The sequence below is a fragment of the Patagioenas fasciata genome, chromosome 5 (assembly GCF_037038585.1).
Source record: "Patagioenas fasciata isolate bPatFas1 chromosome 5, bPatFas1.hap1, whole genome shotgun sequence".
Lineage (NCBI taxonomy): Eukaryota > Metazoa > Chordata > Aves > Columbiformes > Columbidae > Patagioenas > Patagioenas fasciata.
Window position 1 is genome coordinate 47,308,666 of NC_092524.1, and position 19,164 is coordinate 47,327,829.

At 42.4% G+C, this 19,164-nt stretch overlaps 1 protein-coding gene across 2 annotated transcripts in view; it reads right to left on the minus strand.

The window, feature by feature from the left end:
• POMT2 (protein O-mannosyltransferase 2) overlaps nucleotides 1–19,140 on the minus strand; it is a 29,481-nt gene extending 10,341 nt beyond the window's left edge. The window contains exons 1-14 of one of the 2 annotated variants that reach the window (XM_065838103.2): nucleotides 18,926–19,140; nucleotides 18,234–18,318; nucleotides 17,313–17,417; nucleotides 16,038–16,146; nucleotides 15,067–15,175; nucleotides 13,270–13,429; nucleotides 10,567–10,673; nucleotides 9,569–9,651; nucleotides 8,357–8,466; nucleotides 6,259–6,325; nucleotides 5,256–5,328; nucleotides 3,478–3,556; nucleotides 2,473–2,624; nucleotides 740–831 (exon numbers count right to left, since the gene is read on the minus strand). In XM_065838103.2, the coding sequence (XP_065694175.1) occupies nucleotides 740–831; nucleotides 2,473–2,624; nucleotides 3,478–3,556; nucleotides 5,256–5,328; nucleotides 6,259–6,325; nucleotides 8,357–8,466; nucleotides 9,569–9,651; nucleotides 10,567–10,673; nucleotides 13,270–13,429; nucleotides 15,067–15,175; nucleotides 16,038–16,146; nucleotides 17,313–17,417; nucleotides 18,234–18,318; nucleotides 18,926–19,140 (1,546 nt within the window). The remainder of the gene's footprint in view (nucleotides 1–739; nucleotides 832–2,472; nucleotides 2,625–3,477; nucleotides 3,557–5,255; nucleotides 5,329–6,258; nucleotides 6,326–8,356; nucleotides 8,467–9,568; nucleotides 9,652–10,566; nucleotides 10,674–13,269; nucleotides 13,430–15,066; nucleotides 15,176–16,037; nucleotides 16,147–17,312; nucleotides 17,418–18,233; nucleotides 18,319–18,925) is intronic. The other variant, XM_065838104.2, reaches the window with a different exon arrangement.
• Nucleotides 19,141–19,164: the final 24 nt, after the last annotated feature.

Consider the following 19,164-nt stretch of genomic DNA (forward strand, 5'->3'; position numbering starts at 1 on the left):
GTGGGAATGTAAAACACATTAGAACAGAAGGGGAAATTCTACCAAGTCAACAGCCCAGGACTCCTTCCCTTTGGTTTGCACAGTCACTCTCAAAGGATTAGGAGCATCAGGTTTTTTTAATGACTCAGAACTCAGCCCAAGTCATGTGCAATTCATAGGATGAAAATTATATCGAATAATTCAGGCCAAATGATGCTGTGACAGATTTCTAACTCCTGGATGAGACTGCAAAGCCCATCTGTCCTTATTAGCAAACTCAGTTCTTTTCCCAGCCTCTCTTACACTTTCACTATCCATTACTTGAAGGTACTGCAAAGTCATTATGTAGCATGGCTCCAACAGAGAATATACACCAGAACAAGGCAGATCCTAACTTAAAAAAAAATATATCATTAAAATCTATATGACATGCTCATACAGTATGTCTTACAGCCTGTATTGCAGTGCCTACAAAACTTCTTGCTTTTGTTATCCATGAAGACTTCAAAATCTTTTAAAAAGTCTTTATACTTCCACTACACTTGAAGCATTATCACCAGTTTACAGTATAAACAGTGAAGCCAAAAAAGGCCATGCATCTCTCAACAACTGCCCCAAATTCAGCAAGTTTGTACTTCAGCTGAGAAAAACACACAAATCCCAAACACTGAAGGCTGGTTCTTGCCATCTGACAGCTCATCCCATCCTTGAACAGCAAACCAAGATGCACCCGCAAAGGAAAGGGAAATAAATGCCTTACACTTAGGGTTGATATGATCCTCAAAGTTCCAGAGGGAATTGGGACTCTTCTTCAGGTATGGTGTGCAGGTGACTTCCACTTGTTCCCAACCCCTGAGGAACAGCAGAACAGTCACCACCCCACAAAAGATCATTCAGTAGTTCCAGTTCACATCAGATTTAGCTTCATACTTTCCCATAATATCTACCATACTACTCAATCCCAGCAGCTGCACTCTTGCACACTCTCACATGCCCTAAGCACCATGCAGAAAACAAAACACATTTACATGGTAGCCAACATCAAAATTCTACTGAATACTTGAACCACGTTTCTAACTTTGGGCATCAAAACTAAAAAACCTCAGTCTATACATAGGCAGCAAGATTTTTGAAGATGATGCACGTTGACATATAGAAACTACTTCAAGTCGACCTTTACAGTCTCTCCAGAAGAAAATCACCATATTTAAAAACTGTATCACAGGATTAAAAGAATGACTTTAGAGGATCCCACCAACTGTTCATTTAGTCTGTCACCCTATTTCTAGAAGGTCACATCAAACACTTTGGGAGAAAGTGCATTATACCCTGCAGTAATGTGACAGATTAATAAGGAATTTTCTACCAGTCACCACTTAGCAGGCTTAACTCCACTAATTAATTAATTCCGTTAATTAATCACCACTTAATTCTCTGAAGGACAGTGATTATTCCCCTTTAAATTCCTTAAAAAATATATATAAAAAAACAATTAACCATACTTATTTGCAGTTAAGTATTCTTGCCCTCAGCTCTTAATGTTATCAATATTTTGTGGCAACAACTTCCATTCACAGGGTAACTTTGTGTTAGGAGAAAAAAAAAACCACCCCCTTTCTCGAATGCTGACAGAGGCAGTGATTTTTTTTTTAAATCAACTACATGATTTACCCATGAGCCCAGTTTTACTGGTCAAAGACTAAATGGCACTTGCATTCCCGAGCAGGCAGTCACCAGCCTGCGCTCACTATGATTCAGCATCCCCAGGATCCCTCAGAGGCCATTTTTACCGTAACACAGTGAAGGGAAACCTCATCTGGCAGCAACAGCGGCTGCTCTGGAAACAGAAGCAACATGACCACACAGCCACCTGCTTCAGGATCCGTGTGAGCATCCTACAGAGCACAGCAGCTCTGCAGAGACAGCAGCTTGCTTGGCACTGCTCTGCACACACCTCACTTTAATGATGAAGATATATAATCCAAGGATATATTAAATCACAGCCCATGCTACAAGCAGGTTGTTACTGTTGCCCTCGCTTTAGATGCTGCATGGCAGAAGGTCTTTCAACCACAAAAGAAATTAATACCAATAAAAAGAAATTTGAAGGATTACAGCATGGAACAGTATGAACTGCCCCAGTTTCTAGTATTTTTTCTGAATCCCAAGGATAAAATGGGCCTTGAAGAACACACCTGTCATTCCCTCCTGGACTTTCCAGATGACACGATCTACATCTGTGCCACACTCAGATCTCTTAGTACAGGATATTATTTTCCAGAGCTGTATACCTTCACTGCAACAAACTGCACAACACTAACCCAGATCTTCTCCTCTTGTTATATTATTAGTACCGCTATTTATTTTTTAATTTTTTTAAAGATAAAGAAATGGAAGAAATGTTGTTATTGCATAGTTTAAAAGTACCATTGAGCAAAAGAGCATTTCAGCTCAAGGCCTCACAGGGGTGGAGAAGGATTACAAGCTGTTTACCATTTTGGCAGAGTCTTTCCAGAAGAGCCCAATATACACCCTGTGGCCACATGGGTTAGCTGGACCTGACTCCGTAGGACTTTGATGAGTTTCTCAGCCTTTCTGCTCATCACTTCAATCCGCCAGAAGTCATTGGAGTCTCCTGTTCCATTCTATCATGCAAACATACCATACGAGGAGGAAAAAGAGAAAACAAACAAACAAAAAAAAACCAAAAACACACTAAAAAAAAAAAACCACAACCTCCTCCCAACCCAAAAAACCCACAACAGTGAAAACACCAAACAAACAAACCCAAAAATCCCCACCAAAACCCAACCAAACCACCAACTAGAAGACATACAGGATTGAAGCACTGCAAATAAGAACATCTGAAACTCTAATGGTGGCAAAGCTAAATGAAACAGCCTTCACAGAAGAGATTTTTCCATCAGGAAGAGATAATTCTAGACATGAGCAACTACTCAAAAATACATTTTTATCTTGCCAACCTTAAATTTTTTTTGTTTCCAATTCGTACTTAACTGTGGCTCAGAGTTACATTTTAAACAGGGGTAACTTGGCTGCTTCACAAAAGGGGTTTAGGCAACAGCCCCTTGCATTTGGATATTCAGCCCTCAAAGCAGATTTCATTTTCATGATTCAGAATTCTGTCATCATTCTGTCAAAAAAGGCACTCGTCTATGTGACAAGGCCAAATACATAAAATAATACTTGTCAGAGCAACTTCAAGTTTGCTTAGTTTGGCATTTATGGAGTTGAACGTTGCCAAAGTTAGACTGGCAGTAAAAGCTTAAGTTATTTTCTTGTCTGTGTTCACACTAAATAGACCTTAAATATGAGATAAGCGATTTCATACTAAATCAGTTTTTCCTCCAGTATGGTAGATGCACATCTGTCACCTTGGCTAACAAACTAAAAAAAACAAGAATAAATCCCCTTGGCATGGTATGAACTACCCCCAAAAGAAGGAGCTGCTTTTTTTTAATCTTGTCATTCACTTACTATTCCATAGCCAGTAACCTGAAAATGCTTCTTTGTCAGTGGAGCCTCATGCCGGTGACTGTGAAGGTTTCTAGAAGTTCTGAAATGAAATTAAAAGTCAAATCTTGTTTTGTTTTTATGTCTCAGTCAATTTGTGATACGAACTTTGGTTTGAGCCATTCCCAGAGTTGTCAGCACCTTAACCACAGCGTTCCAGGCGAGGGAGGGCAGGATGCAGCCTTGGGCCACAGAGTGACACTGCTGCTTCCCACCACGTGATGCTGAGCTCCTACCACACCGGGCAGTTCTGGAAATGGAGGATAGTATAGAATCATAGAATAGTTTGGGTTGGAAGGGACCTTCAAAAGTCATTTAGTACAACCCCCCTGCCATGAGCAGGGACATCTTTACCTAGATCAGGTTGCTCAGAGCCCTGGCCAGCCTGGCCTTGAATGTTTCCAGGGATGGGGCATCTACCACCTCTCTGGGCAACCTGTGCCAAGGTTTCACAACCTTAATTGTAAAAAATTTCATCCTTATACCTAAGTCTAGATCTACCCTCTTTTAGTTTAAAACCATACTCTTTGTCCTATTCATCTTTTCAAAGTCCCCTCTTCTCCCTGTTTCACGAATAAATCTGACCCTCAAGCTACAATCCACCACCTTCAAGTCAAAAAGACTTTGTTGTTTTGGTTTTAAATGAAACATAAGGTGAGACTAACAGTCCTGCTCTTGCAAGAAGCAAAGCAAGATCCTGACCTCTCTTGACTATCAGTTTTACTTTTGAGGAGAAGGATTGTACTATTTAGTCAGGCACAGATTTACTGAGTGGGCCCGTTAGCACAAGCTGTACACGGCGCAGACAAACAGCCTTCCATCCTAACAGGGGCAACCAGAAAAAGCTTGCCAAATCCTGCCCAGGCTGGGTGAGGTTCATTCGCAAGGAGACAGGAGCCACCTGCCGATCTCTCCTGCAGCACTGCAGTGTCACCTCCCATTCCAGAGATCCTATGAAGACCTAACCATTGTTGCCTAATCAAGATGTTATCACCTTCATTATTATACATTGGGTCATAAAACCCAAAATTCACGGCATTTTTTTAAATCTTAAAATAATTTTGGAAACCTAAGCAATGATTTTGAACACACAGTATTGAATGCAATAGGCTCACAAGTTTAGAGCTTCTGTTAAGAAATCAAAGCTGCAACAGCTCAGAGCATCATGGCACAGTGACATTAGACTAGATGAAGATTAAATATCAAGTCACTAGGATTCCCCTGCTTCCTCTCAGGTATTGCCTACAGAGAGGGAAGGCACCAGCCAACATTTTTGTTAAGAGCATTTCACTGCTGTGATCTCAGCGCTGTTGAGAACTTCAGCGGGTGGATACTGCCTATGCACTTAGGAACACGACACTTGCAGTACACTGACACAAAACCACACTATTTGGCTAGAAAACTCAGAGAGTGGGGACAAGCAACAGAATGAGGGTTTCGAAGTTGCTTCTTTGCAGAAGAGTTACCCTTAATACTGCACCTCACACAGCTGAACAAATGCCTCTGCATTTCTAATGAAGTTGTGTAGTTCTGTTAAAAGTTTCCCATTTAACAGACACCCTTCTAAACATAAGCCATAGAAGAAAAACTCCACAAATCCCACACTGGAAATGCAGATATAAAGACACCTCTGTCACACAGCCTGCTTGTGCTGGCCTAACCACGTAGTCTCCAGCAGGACAAATCTCCCACCAATTTTATTCAATCACGCAATCTCTTTGAATCCCAGAAATCATCCTTACTCTTTATGTTCCAGACGAATAATATCTCCATGCCTCACAAACTCCACAGGGCTTGAGGGGTCTGACAGATCTGCTGAAGGAAGGCAAACTAATCATATCAACACACTGGTAAACATATCAAGGTCTTAGAAAGTTTCTTGGGAATGCTCATACCTCAAGCAGACAACATATGGCAAACTAATTTGTGTCGACTAAGCCTGGTATAAACCACTGCTCTAGTTTAAAGACCAGCCCTGAGGGCTGCTCCAAGGAACATGGCCCCAAGTAGCACATACTGCCCTTAACTAAAGAGTATGCTTGGTCAGGCTAACTGAACACCAAAATTATAGATATATGTTTGTTTCTCAAGAACTAGAAAATGAGTCTTGCAACACTAACTATAGTTTTGTTATAGCTAAGTTATTTGCATTTTTTGTTGTTTGGAAAGTTCCTGTTAATTTTTACATATACATGCTGCAGGTGAAGAAAAGAAACTCCACCAGGCCAAACATGCCTCAGCTACTCTATATGACATTATAAAAGAACAGATCTCTGTACAAACCATCTTGTCCCAGGCAAGCACCCACGGAAATCAGTTGAACACAATGTATCAGAATGTACCAGGACTCAACTTCTCCAGGACCCACAGTCACAATAATATGTTCCACAAAATATTAACTGAGTTCAGATTAATTTCCTCTCTGTTATCCACAGTCCTACCTAGCTGAAAAGATGCCAATGCAACCATCAGCTGAGAAAACCTTTTTACATCAGCTGTACAATCTGGAGAGAAACCAAAGCTACAGTAGACACAAACAGCATTAATCAAGATGGAGCCAGATTCCTCTTGTTCCTCCTCTCTCCCTCATATCCCTGAAAGATACTTTGCAATAGAGGGAACCCAGAATATGTAAGTGAAAAACGTATAAAAGGCAGTTATAAAAGGCACTTATAAACAGTTATATAAGGCACTTATAAACACTTATAAAGCAGTTATAAAGGGCACTTTATTGCTATTTGTTACCTGTATCCGAATAACGTTTCTTTATAATCCACAGGTTATTCAAATCTTTATGTAAGTAGGCAGTGACCTGAAAGCACAGATAAATTGTTTTACCAAACAAGAAAAAAGCTGGTGACAGCAGACATACATTTGCCAGCAAACTGAAGTCCCAAATGAATGCACTAATAACATAGAAACCCTGGGATGACTTTTATGATAGCGCCCCTTAGAAAGTCAGTTGCTGGCCACTCCTTCACTCACATCACGCTTTTTGTTCAGCGTAGCCCACGCACTCAGGAGCACTACACTTAATGGCAGTTCACATGCATCGTGAGTAACAGCCTCCAACCACATAGCTTGACCTCTTCTTATCCTACTTCAGAGGCTCCTTGTACAACAACAGGATACCCAAACCTGAACTTTTGAATAATCACTGACCAGCACCAGAACCAGGAGATGGAAAGAGTGTTGGCTTTACAGACGGGCATCACTGGGAGAGATTCATGACAACAGGCTGCCTGTGACAACCATAATACTTCTGCCAAAAGATCCAGGCAAGGTGAGAAGGATTCAGGGATCAACTGTTCAAGCCGCACCTGCTACCCAGCTAATCATTACCAGCCTGCTCAGATTAACAGACCATCACTGCTCCTCCTGGCACCACGGCCCTCTGGCCCCCGGGTGCTGCAACCTTCCCAAGTCACATGAGGAACTGCACCCACTTTGCTCACTCTCTTCCAGCAGCACCAACCCTGCTCTGTGGGACCCTAGACCAGTCCCAGACCTGTGCCTCCCACTCAGGTGGGAGCAGATGTCCCTGTGGGTGGCAGGACAGAATGTCTGAGGGTGGAGGAAAAAGGGACAGCTGGAACCTCATACCTTGAGGTTACATCATCAGGAGAGGAAGGAAAGGAAGAGGCAGAGGGATCACTGCCTCCATCTTTTCCTCCCTAATTCTCCTCCAAGTTCTGAGCTTCCTTCCCCTCTCCAAAGCCCCCAAACCGTCCCAGCCCCCTACCTTGTCCTACCTCCAGGGCAGGGGGCACAGGGGGGAATCTCCACCCTTTCCCATTTAGCCTCAAATATGCTCCCATCAGCATTCTCACCAAATCCCCTTTCCCTGCTTTTAGCGTCATAAAACATGCTCTGCACTTCAATTTTGCCTATTCTTGAGCCAGTTTTGGTATGACATCTCCACCTACGGTAATAAATATCAGTGTCACATGATAGCATCAGAATTTTTGGTTGGGAAGAACAGCAGGAAAAGGAGATTGAGACAAAGTTTTCATTTCTGAAAACTTCTTCCTCACCACAGACACTGAAGGGAGTTAAAAACCAAACACTTGTCTTTATCTGGCAACTTTCTTTCCAGGAGCTCAGAACAATTTTTAGACACTACACAGGCAAACTGCAAAATAAGTCTTGGGAAAGCCGCAGAAGTCGTAAGGCTTGTGAAGCTTGATGATGATGGACAAAAATAAGAAATTCACTTAATTTTTGTACTACTTAATTAGCAATAGTTACATGATTTCTGATTTTTACTTTGATTTATTGCTTAATCACTTAATCAGAAGCCCTTAGAAAGTTCAGATAGTTTAATTATGGCTGGCTTACAAATGTACAGGTATCTAATTTAAATGAGCAAAACCTTACAAATTCTTTGGTGAAACATAAGGAAAAGTAAAGCACCAAAGGAGAGTAATTCATGTAAGGTCACAGAGGCCAGTGAAAACACCACACAGCAGTCCTATTCTGTTGCTTTTAAAACATAGTAATTAAGCCTATAAGATAATGTATTTGTTTTAAACATAAGTTTTACAGCCTTTCTTGAGGTAACAACAGCACTTTGATTATAGAAGATTATTTTCAAGTCCTCTTGGCCTCCATCTATGGAGGATAGTCTTGGTACAACCAAGAATTACCATTGCTGCAACACGGTAAGCTCTCTTCAAGCATCCTTTTTCCTCAGACTTCCAAGCCAAGTGCACAATTGTGGCACTGAGAGAGTAACAGATGCTGAGTAAACACGTAGCTCCTGTTACAACAGCACCTAACGCTACGTGCAGTGGGAGCGAGTCGATGGTTGTAACCAAAGACAGCACGTCTGCAGCACACGAACCTGCTGCTGGCGAGCTCCAATGCCCTCTGGGTAGAGGTGCCAGTGGGAGTGAAGGTATCCTCCTGCCATCCGAAGGTTCTTCATTGTGACCACGGATCCGTATGCCAAGTCTGCATGTGAAGGAAGGAGGACAAAAAGTATCGGGCAGCCCTCCTGTAAATATCTCCCCCAACTAGTCTGCAGTGCTCTGATGAAGCATGCATTCTTCTGCTTTGTTCTGATGAAAGCTTATTTCCTGCTTGACATGTTCCTCTGCACAGCTCATCACAAGTTTGTCTTCCATCCCCAACCACATTTCAGTAAAACTGTTATGTAATGTTCGGCTGAAACACTTAAAATTCTCCCACCTAGTTTTAACAGAAACAGAAGTGCCAGCTCCTTTGTATGTAATTTCACTAATGAGAAATTTGATGTAGCTTTCCATAAGAATATATGGTCAAATTAAAACATTATCAAGTTTAAAAAGCATGTGAGTACTTTGAAGTACTTCATCACCCAGCCCCTGGAGCAGCACAAGAGGGAAGGGAGGCAAGCTCAGCTAGCAGCTTGTGGAGCTGATACCCTGGCTTCGCAGCCTCCCAACAGTCTTGAGAATAGACCTGATGCTTTCCCAGTAGCAGTTCTGGAGCAGGAAACAGCCAGAGAAAAGACGAACTAATTGGAAAGCTAAACCATATTAAAGGCTTAGTAGTCCCCAGCCAGCCTGAGGATTAGGGAACGACCACAGAGCCATCCTTCCCCAAAATGCATATGCATGCTGGAATACAACACAGCTGAACCAGGGGCATGCTGTGTCACAAAGGAGTTGATAATTTTCATTTACAAATATTTTGGAAACAAGTCATACATTCAGACACTTACTAACCCAAAGTGAACAGGACAAATCTCTTTTTGTTGTCTCGTGCAACATAAAGGCCAAAAAATACAAAGATGCACGCGCACGAAAGCGTCAAATCTCACAGAATGGCATCTTTCCCTCTAGAAGAAACATGATGAGACAGGTAGTGACCTTGCACTAAACATGGTGTTACTTTCGGTCTTTTTTTTCTCTCTCAATATATAAAACTGCACAGAGGAACAGCACAGATCTGATCATGACCACAAAGGCATAATCTGCACTGTCCTGCCCTGACTTACAGGAGACACTGTTTTTATTTAAACCCCCATGTACATTGACAACACTCAAAGCAGTTTATTCCTTTGGACACTCACGCTCTGGAATGGAGAGGTTATGAAGATTGTTCCCGATCAGTTGGGACTGAAATGCTGAACTGAAGAATCCATCCCCAGGACCACTACAAAAGAGAGCAAAGAATGTGACAATTCAAAGTTTGGCGAAACAGGCATACAAAGCTCTATCATACATTACCAAATGGTTTTTACAGAAGGAAAAAGATAAAACCAGACATGGTATTAGGAGAAGACAGACTGCAGTTCCCTTGGATGCACACACCTCTAATGTTGTGCATCACAGTAGATACACACAGTCTTGCAGGAAGTTGTACAGAGCTGCAAGGACTTGAGGTCATAAAGATGTACATACTAACACTGCTTAAAGCACCATTGACTGTCTTTGGAGGTGTTCTTATGGCAAATCAACTGACTCACTGTCAGGTTAGATAATAACAAAGCTTCTCTCTGTGGCTTTTTAAGTCTCATTTCTGCTAAGAGGGTAGTGATAAGACCAATTGACTTAAACTGAAAAACAACAGTTTGTTTTGTTTTTTTTCTATGGTGAAATGCTTATTCACCTCATCTCTTAATGCTAGCATATTGAAAAATGTTACTTAACCTTACTAGTAGTTGTGGTCTTTCCACATACAAAGCATCCCTTGGTTGCAGGTATTCAGAGAAGAGCCCTCCCTTTGGGCACACTCAGACTTTTTTTTTTTTTTTTAATAAAAACAAAAATAAAAATAATGGAGTTGAGACATTTTCAGGTCCAGGAAAGAGAGGAGGAAAAAAAAGGAGACAGAGAGTTTGGTTAGGATACTTGCTTGGCATTTCAGAAAGTCTTAAACTCAGTTTCACTGCCAGCTTAGTCAGAGCCTTTCTCTAAAAACAATGCAAGTGTCTGTGAAGGGAATTAAATAAACACACAGCTTATGGCTGTGCTTCTGACACTGAAAGTGGAGAAATTCATAATCAATAGCCTTTAATTCAAAGCAAATGCAAATGATTCTTCTTCTGGAGAAAAAGTTGTGAAATACCTTTTATTTAATACTGTAAAATGAACAGCAAACATAGTCATGTAGAGGGCAAGCGGGAGCAGGATGAGGCAGAGTACACGAGCCAGTAAATGCTTCCCAAACACGACCTGTAACAAACACAACTTGGATCAAACAGTGTAGCTGCAGGAACAACTCCACTCTGTATCTCACAGGACCCTGAGCAGTGGTCCTACAGCATAAGCCCGCCACACAAGCAAGCCCAGCAGGCTGCAAAACTGCCTCAGAAAGGCCTAGGGAGAAGTAAAAGCTTAGGCAGAACTTGCTGTGCATCTCTGAAAACTGGAGCTGGGGTACCTTTAAATTTCAGGGTCTTGGGAGGAACACAAAAACGGGCAATAGGAGAGTTTAACTTCCAAAAATTCTAGGCATGCCTAACTTTGGCAAAGGAGGTTGGGCAGCTCCCATTGACAGCAGTTTGAAAACAGGGACCTTAACTTGTTTATCTGAGCAGTACACATCTTGACACAGAATCACAGCAAGGAGAAGGCTTCCAGAATAGCAACTGTCAAAGCCAAGTAAAAGGGAAAATGAAAAGATGAAGGCACACTAGATACAATTCTCCCAACAAGTCTGACTGCAACGAGGACTTCTTGGGGCCCTAGATACGCTGCATTCACAGAAACCAGCTCACTCAGCCCAGATGCTCTGACACTGTAACTGCTGTTGCTGGTCCTCAGCCAGAAGTTACAGAAAAGGCAGCACCAAAACCTGTGAGTGTTTCTAGCTGTCTCAACACAAAAGCAGAGGATTTTATCTAAAGGTGGCTTGTACACAGATACCCAAGATGCAATTACATATTCACATCCTACTGACACTGCTGGTAGCAGAGTAAGTATTCTAAAATACAGAGAGGGTAATAAACAGCTGTGGGAGAAGAAAACACCCTAAATAGCAAGAGCTGTTTGCTAAATGTCCACATCTAACTTGAGAGCTGACGAAGGCATATATACTTGCTATCTTCCTTTTTTTTTATGGTACCTATCATTCAATCATTAAGCTCATCATCCTCCATCCCTCAATAACAGATGCAAAGGTTTCAGAAGTAATAGAAAAATCTGAAGACATTACAAAACAAAAAACCTACTGAAGTCAAAGGGAACAGTTGCCCAGCTCAAGTGCTTGAGCAGAACACTTAATAACCACCGGGCATCTGGAAAAATGCTGATTGAGGGTACATAACCAAAATCATGCAGCAGAGAGGCATATGAACTTGTCTCCACTTTCCTGCTCAAAATGACCACAATATGCTTCAATCTTCGTCAAAAGGTTTTCTTTAACTACAGACTTCAATGCAAAGTCACAAAAGAAAATGTACATGAAGGACAGCATCAAGCAAACCAGAACAGTGGGCCAAGATAAGCTGAGAATTCTAGAAATCAAATTAGTCCCAAAAACCTTGCATGTAAATAATCATGAGTCGTTTCATAACAAATGCAGAGATAAGTTATTCAGGTTTTCAGGGGTTTAATCCTCTCTCCTTTGTTTGTTTTTTGTTTTTTTTTCCCTCCTCAAGCACAAGGGTTGCCAAATAGTTAGTTATTCAGAAAGCACCTACCTTCTGGAGTAAATTTCTTTACATATTCAGGGGGTTGCTGCCTTTGCTGCCAGCAGCATAAATGAAATCGTTGTGCAGCCGTCTGCTGGCAGAAAGCTTAGACATGATGGATTTGTTCCATTTCAAATGCAATTAACTGACTTCGCTCAAGGAGTGCATCTCCAGAGCTGGAACACTGCATCTTTGCAGCCCACATTGATTCACATTAATCAGAGAAAACAAACCACACAGCAGGAATAGAAAAAGCTTCCCGAAACCTCCTCTGTTTATGAGACAAACAGGACAGAATCAGTAAGATACAGAAATGTCAAGCTTCAGAAGAGGCTGAGACAAAAGGAGAACTGAACACCTTTTGAAAGATGTGCTTGAAGAATTTGTTTCCCTGCTGACTTCAAGACAGCAAATGGTACATCAAGGTATTTTCCCAAATGTTAGATTTCACAGTGCCCAAATATAAAATGCAATATATTAGAACAAGGAACTCAACCACATCAGCAAATTTCTTAGAGCTTGTAAGAACTAAACATGTGTGAAATTGAGCAGACTACGGCTGCCTTCACCCTCACGACTGGCTACAAGACTGCAAGCTGCAGAGCATACCTGTGACTCATGAGAGACACTACTGCTCTGTGGCCTGTGCCCCTCTGCTCTCATGAAGCAGCACTTGAACTTGTGGTGCTTATGCAAACTGGGTGCTGCAAGATGTGCCTGTCTGCCAGGTATAATCTACACCTCAGAAGGTCAGGCAACTGTTGGACACCGTCTCACTTTGTGCCATTGCACAGCGACTCCCAATGAGCATTTTTAACCTAGACTCCGTCAAATTCATCCAACTAGAAAGGTAATCATTTCTCTCGAGAAAAAGCAACAAACTTTTTGCTGTGCTCTTATGACATTATATCCTGCTGATATATGTGGGGTTTCTTAAACATATGGCAATAGTTTTTCCATTGTAACCTTCATCTTTAATCATCGTTATCCACCTCAGATGCTCCCGTTTGCTGCAGACATAGTATCACTGTTTGCCTAGTTCCATGGTTGTCAATAACTAGGAGAATTACAACAGCAAAGGAAAGCAAAACAAAATTAAGAAAACCTTAACAGAAAGAAAAGGCTTTGACACTCACCAGTGACAGGCTGAGGTCCCCCAGCAAGCCCCATAGGTCAGAGATTGTATTCAGGCCAACAAAGAGGACTACAAAAAGGCCAACAAACTTTACTCCCATTGCTCCGGCAAGGTTCACGCCAGTCAGACTCAGCCAGAACCACCAGGAAGCAGAAAATGGCCTGCAGGAGAGATAGAGCAGGTCAGTAAACAAATGATGGCTACTTGAATGGGCATCTGTGGTCAGGAAAACAAACAGCAGTTTAGTTACCCTACAAAGTTACATTTCTTCTTCATTTCAGGAGCCCATGAGGAATAGAAGGATAATTTTTTCATCAATTTTTGAAAGGTCCAACACTTAAACATGGGCAACCCTAGATGTCCCCTTTAAAGAAGGGAACACAGACACCAGGTATTAGCTAAAACACTACTGTGAAGAAAGCCTGACACAAGGAAGGTCTGAAAATAGAAACAGGACTTTTGCTCCATAGAATGCAAACTTACATCTCTCTGAAAGCTAAGGAAATGGGGGAGAACAGGAGAAAAAGAACAGCTACCTTTCCTAAAGCAGAAAGTCCATAGTGGAAAACATCTACCCAAAGCACAAACAAAAGCTGCAGAAAAAAAGTAAACATATTACAAACTAAACTAAAACTGAACCACAGAGAAAAGATGAGAAAACATGACAGCAGAATTTAAAACCCTTTTATCGACTCCTCGACGCTTCTATTTTGGCTAGAAAAAAATCCCCCTGACCTGCTAAACAACACAACAGCTAGAGCTGGCTTTTAATTTGCTTAAAATCAACTAATTTGAAAACAGGATTAGCTCTAATACATGAGAAATAAGTTCAGGTCAAGGTACACAGGGTTGATCAAGTACTGCCCCATAATTTGGTGTTTGCACTCCCTGGGGTGCGTGTTGTAGATAAGGATGGCCTTTGATGGCCCCACATAACACTGCAGGCTGCACTTTAGCCATGAATGCTGCGGTCACACTAAGGTTGATATAATCAGTTCTTGAACATTTCATGAAACAAAAATTACTCATATATACTACACAGTATTCTAAGATTTTATGCCTTTGAATTCTGGATGCGTTTTGGGGAAACTACTCTGTACAGCCCAGGCGCAAAGAAGACTTTTGACATATCAAAACACCTATAAATCACCATTCCCCTCTGGATGGGTTTGCAGCAAATATCCTGAGCAACTTAACTGCATTATTCAGAAACATTGTGGCTATATTTCTCTCAAATTTTTGGTACAAATTTCTCTAAGCCAAACAAATTACACTATCTACCTCAGCTGGCAGGATTTCATAAGCGCTTATATGACCACAGTCACACATGAGTTGTTTTTCCCCAGCCTGAAGACAAAGTGACTGGTTCAAGATAACAAATTAATAACTTTGCCATTACAGAGCAAAGCCTTGAACAGGCTCTAACTGTCCTTCATTCCTTCTTCTCTGATCTGCAACACCCTATACTTTTTTTCCTGTCAAGTTTTAAAAAGCTTTAACCTTCATTTTCAAGATTTGCAGTTCCATAAATACTATTTCTGCTGAAATTTCCTTCCATGCTAAAATAGTCTATTTAAGTATCTCTCCTGGTTTACCCCAGCCACAATATTTTCTCCCTAGTTTCACAAACCCTCATACTAAAAATTTCTCATCATGAGTCACTTTCACCTCCAAATTTCCTGAAACAATCTCATCTCAGCCATTCACCCAGACTACCAAGTGGCAGACGTGTTCCAGTGTTTTATCTGTGTGAAAGCTGAGTACCCAGAGTTTAATGAAATTATCACCTTTATCTTACCTATCCGCACAGCTGTTATATTTCACCATACTCAGAACAGCTCCCATGAGGAAGAACATCAGAATGGGGTCCAGCAGAATATACTGCGACAAAGTAATACAGCCTGTATCTACAAACAGACACACAACAATGTCAAAGGCTTGAAGTCCCAACCTGAATCTAAGATTGCAGAAAGCTAGTTTCCTCAGTGTAGTCAAGACAAGAGGAACATGGGAAATTTTAGAAACAGGAGCAGATAAGAATATTTCAACTTCTACTTGGATAACAAATTAAAAAAAAAAAAAAAAAATCAAAACACAAAAACCAGGCAGTACAACAGTATCTGTGAAACCCCATTTGGGAGGTTTCAGATGGACATATTCAGATGGACAGCATTACAAGCAGCAATGATCTTCCTACTAAGGCACCAGCATGATGCCAGAGGATGCTACAGGAGAAGACATCTTTCAGATGCTACCTACGAAAAATGCATATGACTTGGATATTTTAAGTCTCCATGCCTCAATGTCTGTGTGTTCTTACAGAACCCCAATCCCAGTAACTCCATTTGCAATGTTATTTTCTCTACTTGGCTCAATTCAACAAGGAACTTTTAAAATTTCTTCCTGCGAACTCTTCCAGTAAGCGGTTAAATACTTCTATAACTCATATGGGAGACATCAATATTTCACTAGTGGGCAAAATCATTCCTGATCATTGATCTTATAAAAATTCTTAAAATTGAGGTGAAATATAGTCCAATGCTGTGCTTATGCACATAACAGAAGTATCTGTGAACTAAACGAGACTGTAAAATTCTCAAGGGGTACAACAATTAAAAAGTCTCATATTTTTAAAGCAGAATTACTTTGCTTTTGGGAACCTCTTTCAGTAACCCAAATATTCCCTGGCTAGGTAACATACGATAATCCAGCAATTAAATTCTCCGAACAATTAACCTGCTCTAATTTTTCTGTAGAAGGAACACCTACCAAAAATAAGGATGAAAGCTGCGAGTAAGGCTGCCGGCAGTGACTTTGACAGTTCCAACACTGTGAGGTAGGCAAAGGGAACCAGGCAGGAGCCAAGGAATGCACAGAACTGCAGGAGAAGAACAACACAAGATGAGTTATAACCTAATTGACGGTAAGCATGCACCCACACCTTTTCCCTTCCTTCATCTTCTCCATCTACCAACAACAGGAGGTATTGCAGCAGCTGAACTGACTCACTAAGAACACCAGACAAAAGCCAAATGAACAAAGATTCTGTTCAGAGAAGGAGAGTTGCCTATTCTGTTCTGTCTCTAGAGGTGTCAATAACAACAGTTGGAGGTTCTTTTGCTAGACTACATCAGATATTCATAAAAAGACATGGCAAGCAGGTACACTACACATCCACCATATTCAACTTTTTTAAACAAGATATTAGAATATGAAATCTAAGAACAAAATACACCTGTACCTCACATCTTCAGCAGACCAGTATCACCTCCCCTACACAAATGAGACTGAGGATGGTTGGAGGAGGAAGAACATAAATCAAAACAAAAGAAAGCAGCATCACAGTAAAATTTGTTTTCTTCAGTGTCCGGTTCTAAGACTTCTCCCACCTTTGGCTCAGGCAAATCTAGAACCACATATTGCTGGAGACCCAGAAAGTAAACTAAGAAAGTAAGCCTTCCCCGTTTTTATGCTTTTTTCTAGGCAATAGCAATTGGCCACATCTTCTTTTTATGGTTTATGTTATCTGCTGTTTTATGGCTCTCGGTCTTCCTAGATAGCAGTACAGCCACGGTTTCATATAGAATACCACTCTGAATAGTAATTTCAGCCTCTCTCCTCCCAGCTCCATCAGCTTACTGAGCTCAGTGTCAAACTGAATGGTGACAAACTGCAGGCCGAAGAAGGATGGTCCTGGCTTTTTGACATCCTTGGCTCTCCAGCAGAGCATCCGGGCACAATGGAGTGAGCAGAAGCCTAAGCCCAGCAATATTCCCTTTGCAGAACAGGCAAGATATCTGTCCCACTCAGGAGTGCAGTCCCACTAGTTAGCAGCACCTTACCTTCTTACTTGGCCTCTCACAGACAGACATTAAGACTTATTCACCATACAATCACTAAGACTTTTCTAAGGAGCTTAAAGACAAGGCACAAGGCTAAGCAGACCTCTGATCTGATCCAGGAGAGCTGTTCTTACGACATAACACTTTGTACTGAAAAGCACAGGAGACCTAACCAGCTTGATACTAGCATGTAGAGCCTTACCCCTCTCATTCCCATGTAGTTATGCTGCTCATATCTGTCCCCTGGCTTTTGGAAAGGAAATGTACCATCATATCCACTAAGGTAGCCAGCAAGTCCAATCAGCATCTGAAGAGGAAAAGTGAAAAAAAAAAAATGGTCACAGAAATCGCATTGGAGGAAGGAGTATCCAAGCCAGCAGGACGTAAGATTTTGATAGAAGCCAAGTCTGATCCACAGGACAACTACTTAATTCAGACACATCATCCAAACAAAAGTTTATGTACAGAATTCATATGTATACATATTGCTCTTTGTATAAAAGCAAAACTAGAAGGGATCAAAAGGACTCTGGCTGTTGACTATAAGGACGACTGCAGGTTCAAGAGAAATACCAGGTATGGGATTTTGCGAATTCTATCTCTGTAGATTCTCCCATAACTCCCTATTCCTATAGTTTAAGGCAACTCAGCCTGAAAGGAAGATAATCCTTCTGAGGCAGGAGGAGTGTACCTTCATCAATACTGCACACTGTTGCTAGAACAAGTTATTCGATTACAGAACAGCAAGTCAAGGCTTTCAGGGTCCTTTGTGGCAGGAGTCTCATTTACACACAAGTTATCAGGAACTATTTGGTTCCTTTGAACCGTAGGCTTCTATTAAATATCCCCACCAAAGCACGTAAGTGTCATGTTCATTTTTTAATGTCCAGCCTTTCTAATACTCAATATGCAATACTGTTTTGTTTTCCTATATTCAAAGCATTTTCGTAAAGAAGAAAAGATGCAAGTGAAGGCTCTGGACAGAGATTGCAAATTACCATGATGCCAACAACAGTTGGGAAAGGGTTTGGTGTTCATCACATCCTTCAGCCAGACGGATGGAGAAAACATTTGTTGGCCCACTGCTGTGGCTCCTAACACATGTAACAGAAGAGCAGTTTACCTTCCCCAAAGGGGGGTGGACATCAAAGAAGAAGGTCCGATTAATGTAGTAACTTCCCATCTTCCCAAAATGAGTTTCATCCCAACTGGAAAAAACAAAAGCACCAAACCACCTCTTAAAATGCTCAAGACAGTAAAAAATTCCAGGAATGTCTTTTTACTCGTGCTTTTCATCACGAAGAGGGTGACTGCCGTATATTCCATAGGAAACAATGCATTAAATTCACTGGAAAACCACGGCAAATACTTCAGCCGTTCTAAGCGGGGTCGTTCCTAGAGAGTTTTATATCAGCACTTCAAATCCTCTAATCTGCTCTTCTCATTCCAGGCTCAGTTTACATTTCTTTAAAAAACAGCCTGCAACCCACGGATTCCCAGACCCGCCTCCCCGACCCCCGATGCCCTCTCGGCTCCATGTCTCGAGAGCCGGGCAGAAATCGCAACCCGCCCCTGTGACCCACTGCCGGGATCCCGCCCCAGCACCTGCCGGGTGAACACGGACCCCCGGCCGGGCAAGGCAGGGGCGGGCGGGGGCTGCGGAACGGGGGAAGGTGGGAGTGTGGGCGCGGAGACCGAACTCCGGTTGTTTCGGGGGCGCCTCCGGGAGGGGGCAGAGACCCACCCACAGGCCCGGCGTCCCTGGGACGCTGCCCTGCCGCCGGGGCACAGGCCCCGCCCCGGCTCGGCCCGTACCAGACGTGCGACGGCTCCGCCAGGCGGTGGAAGCGGGAGGCGAAGCTGAGGATGGTGACGAGAGCCAGCGCCGCCGGGCGAGCCGCAGCGGGAGGGGCGGCGGGGCGCCCCGGCAGCTGGCGGGACTCCCGCTGCCGCAGCGGGCCCGGCTCGGCCCGGCCGCCCCCCGCCGCCGGCATCCGCGAGGCTCCAGCGCCGGGACGGGCGCGTCGCATCCTGGGAGACGGAGTCCGGGGCGG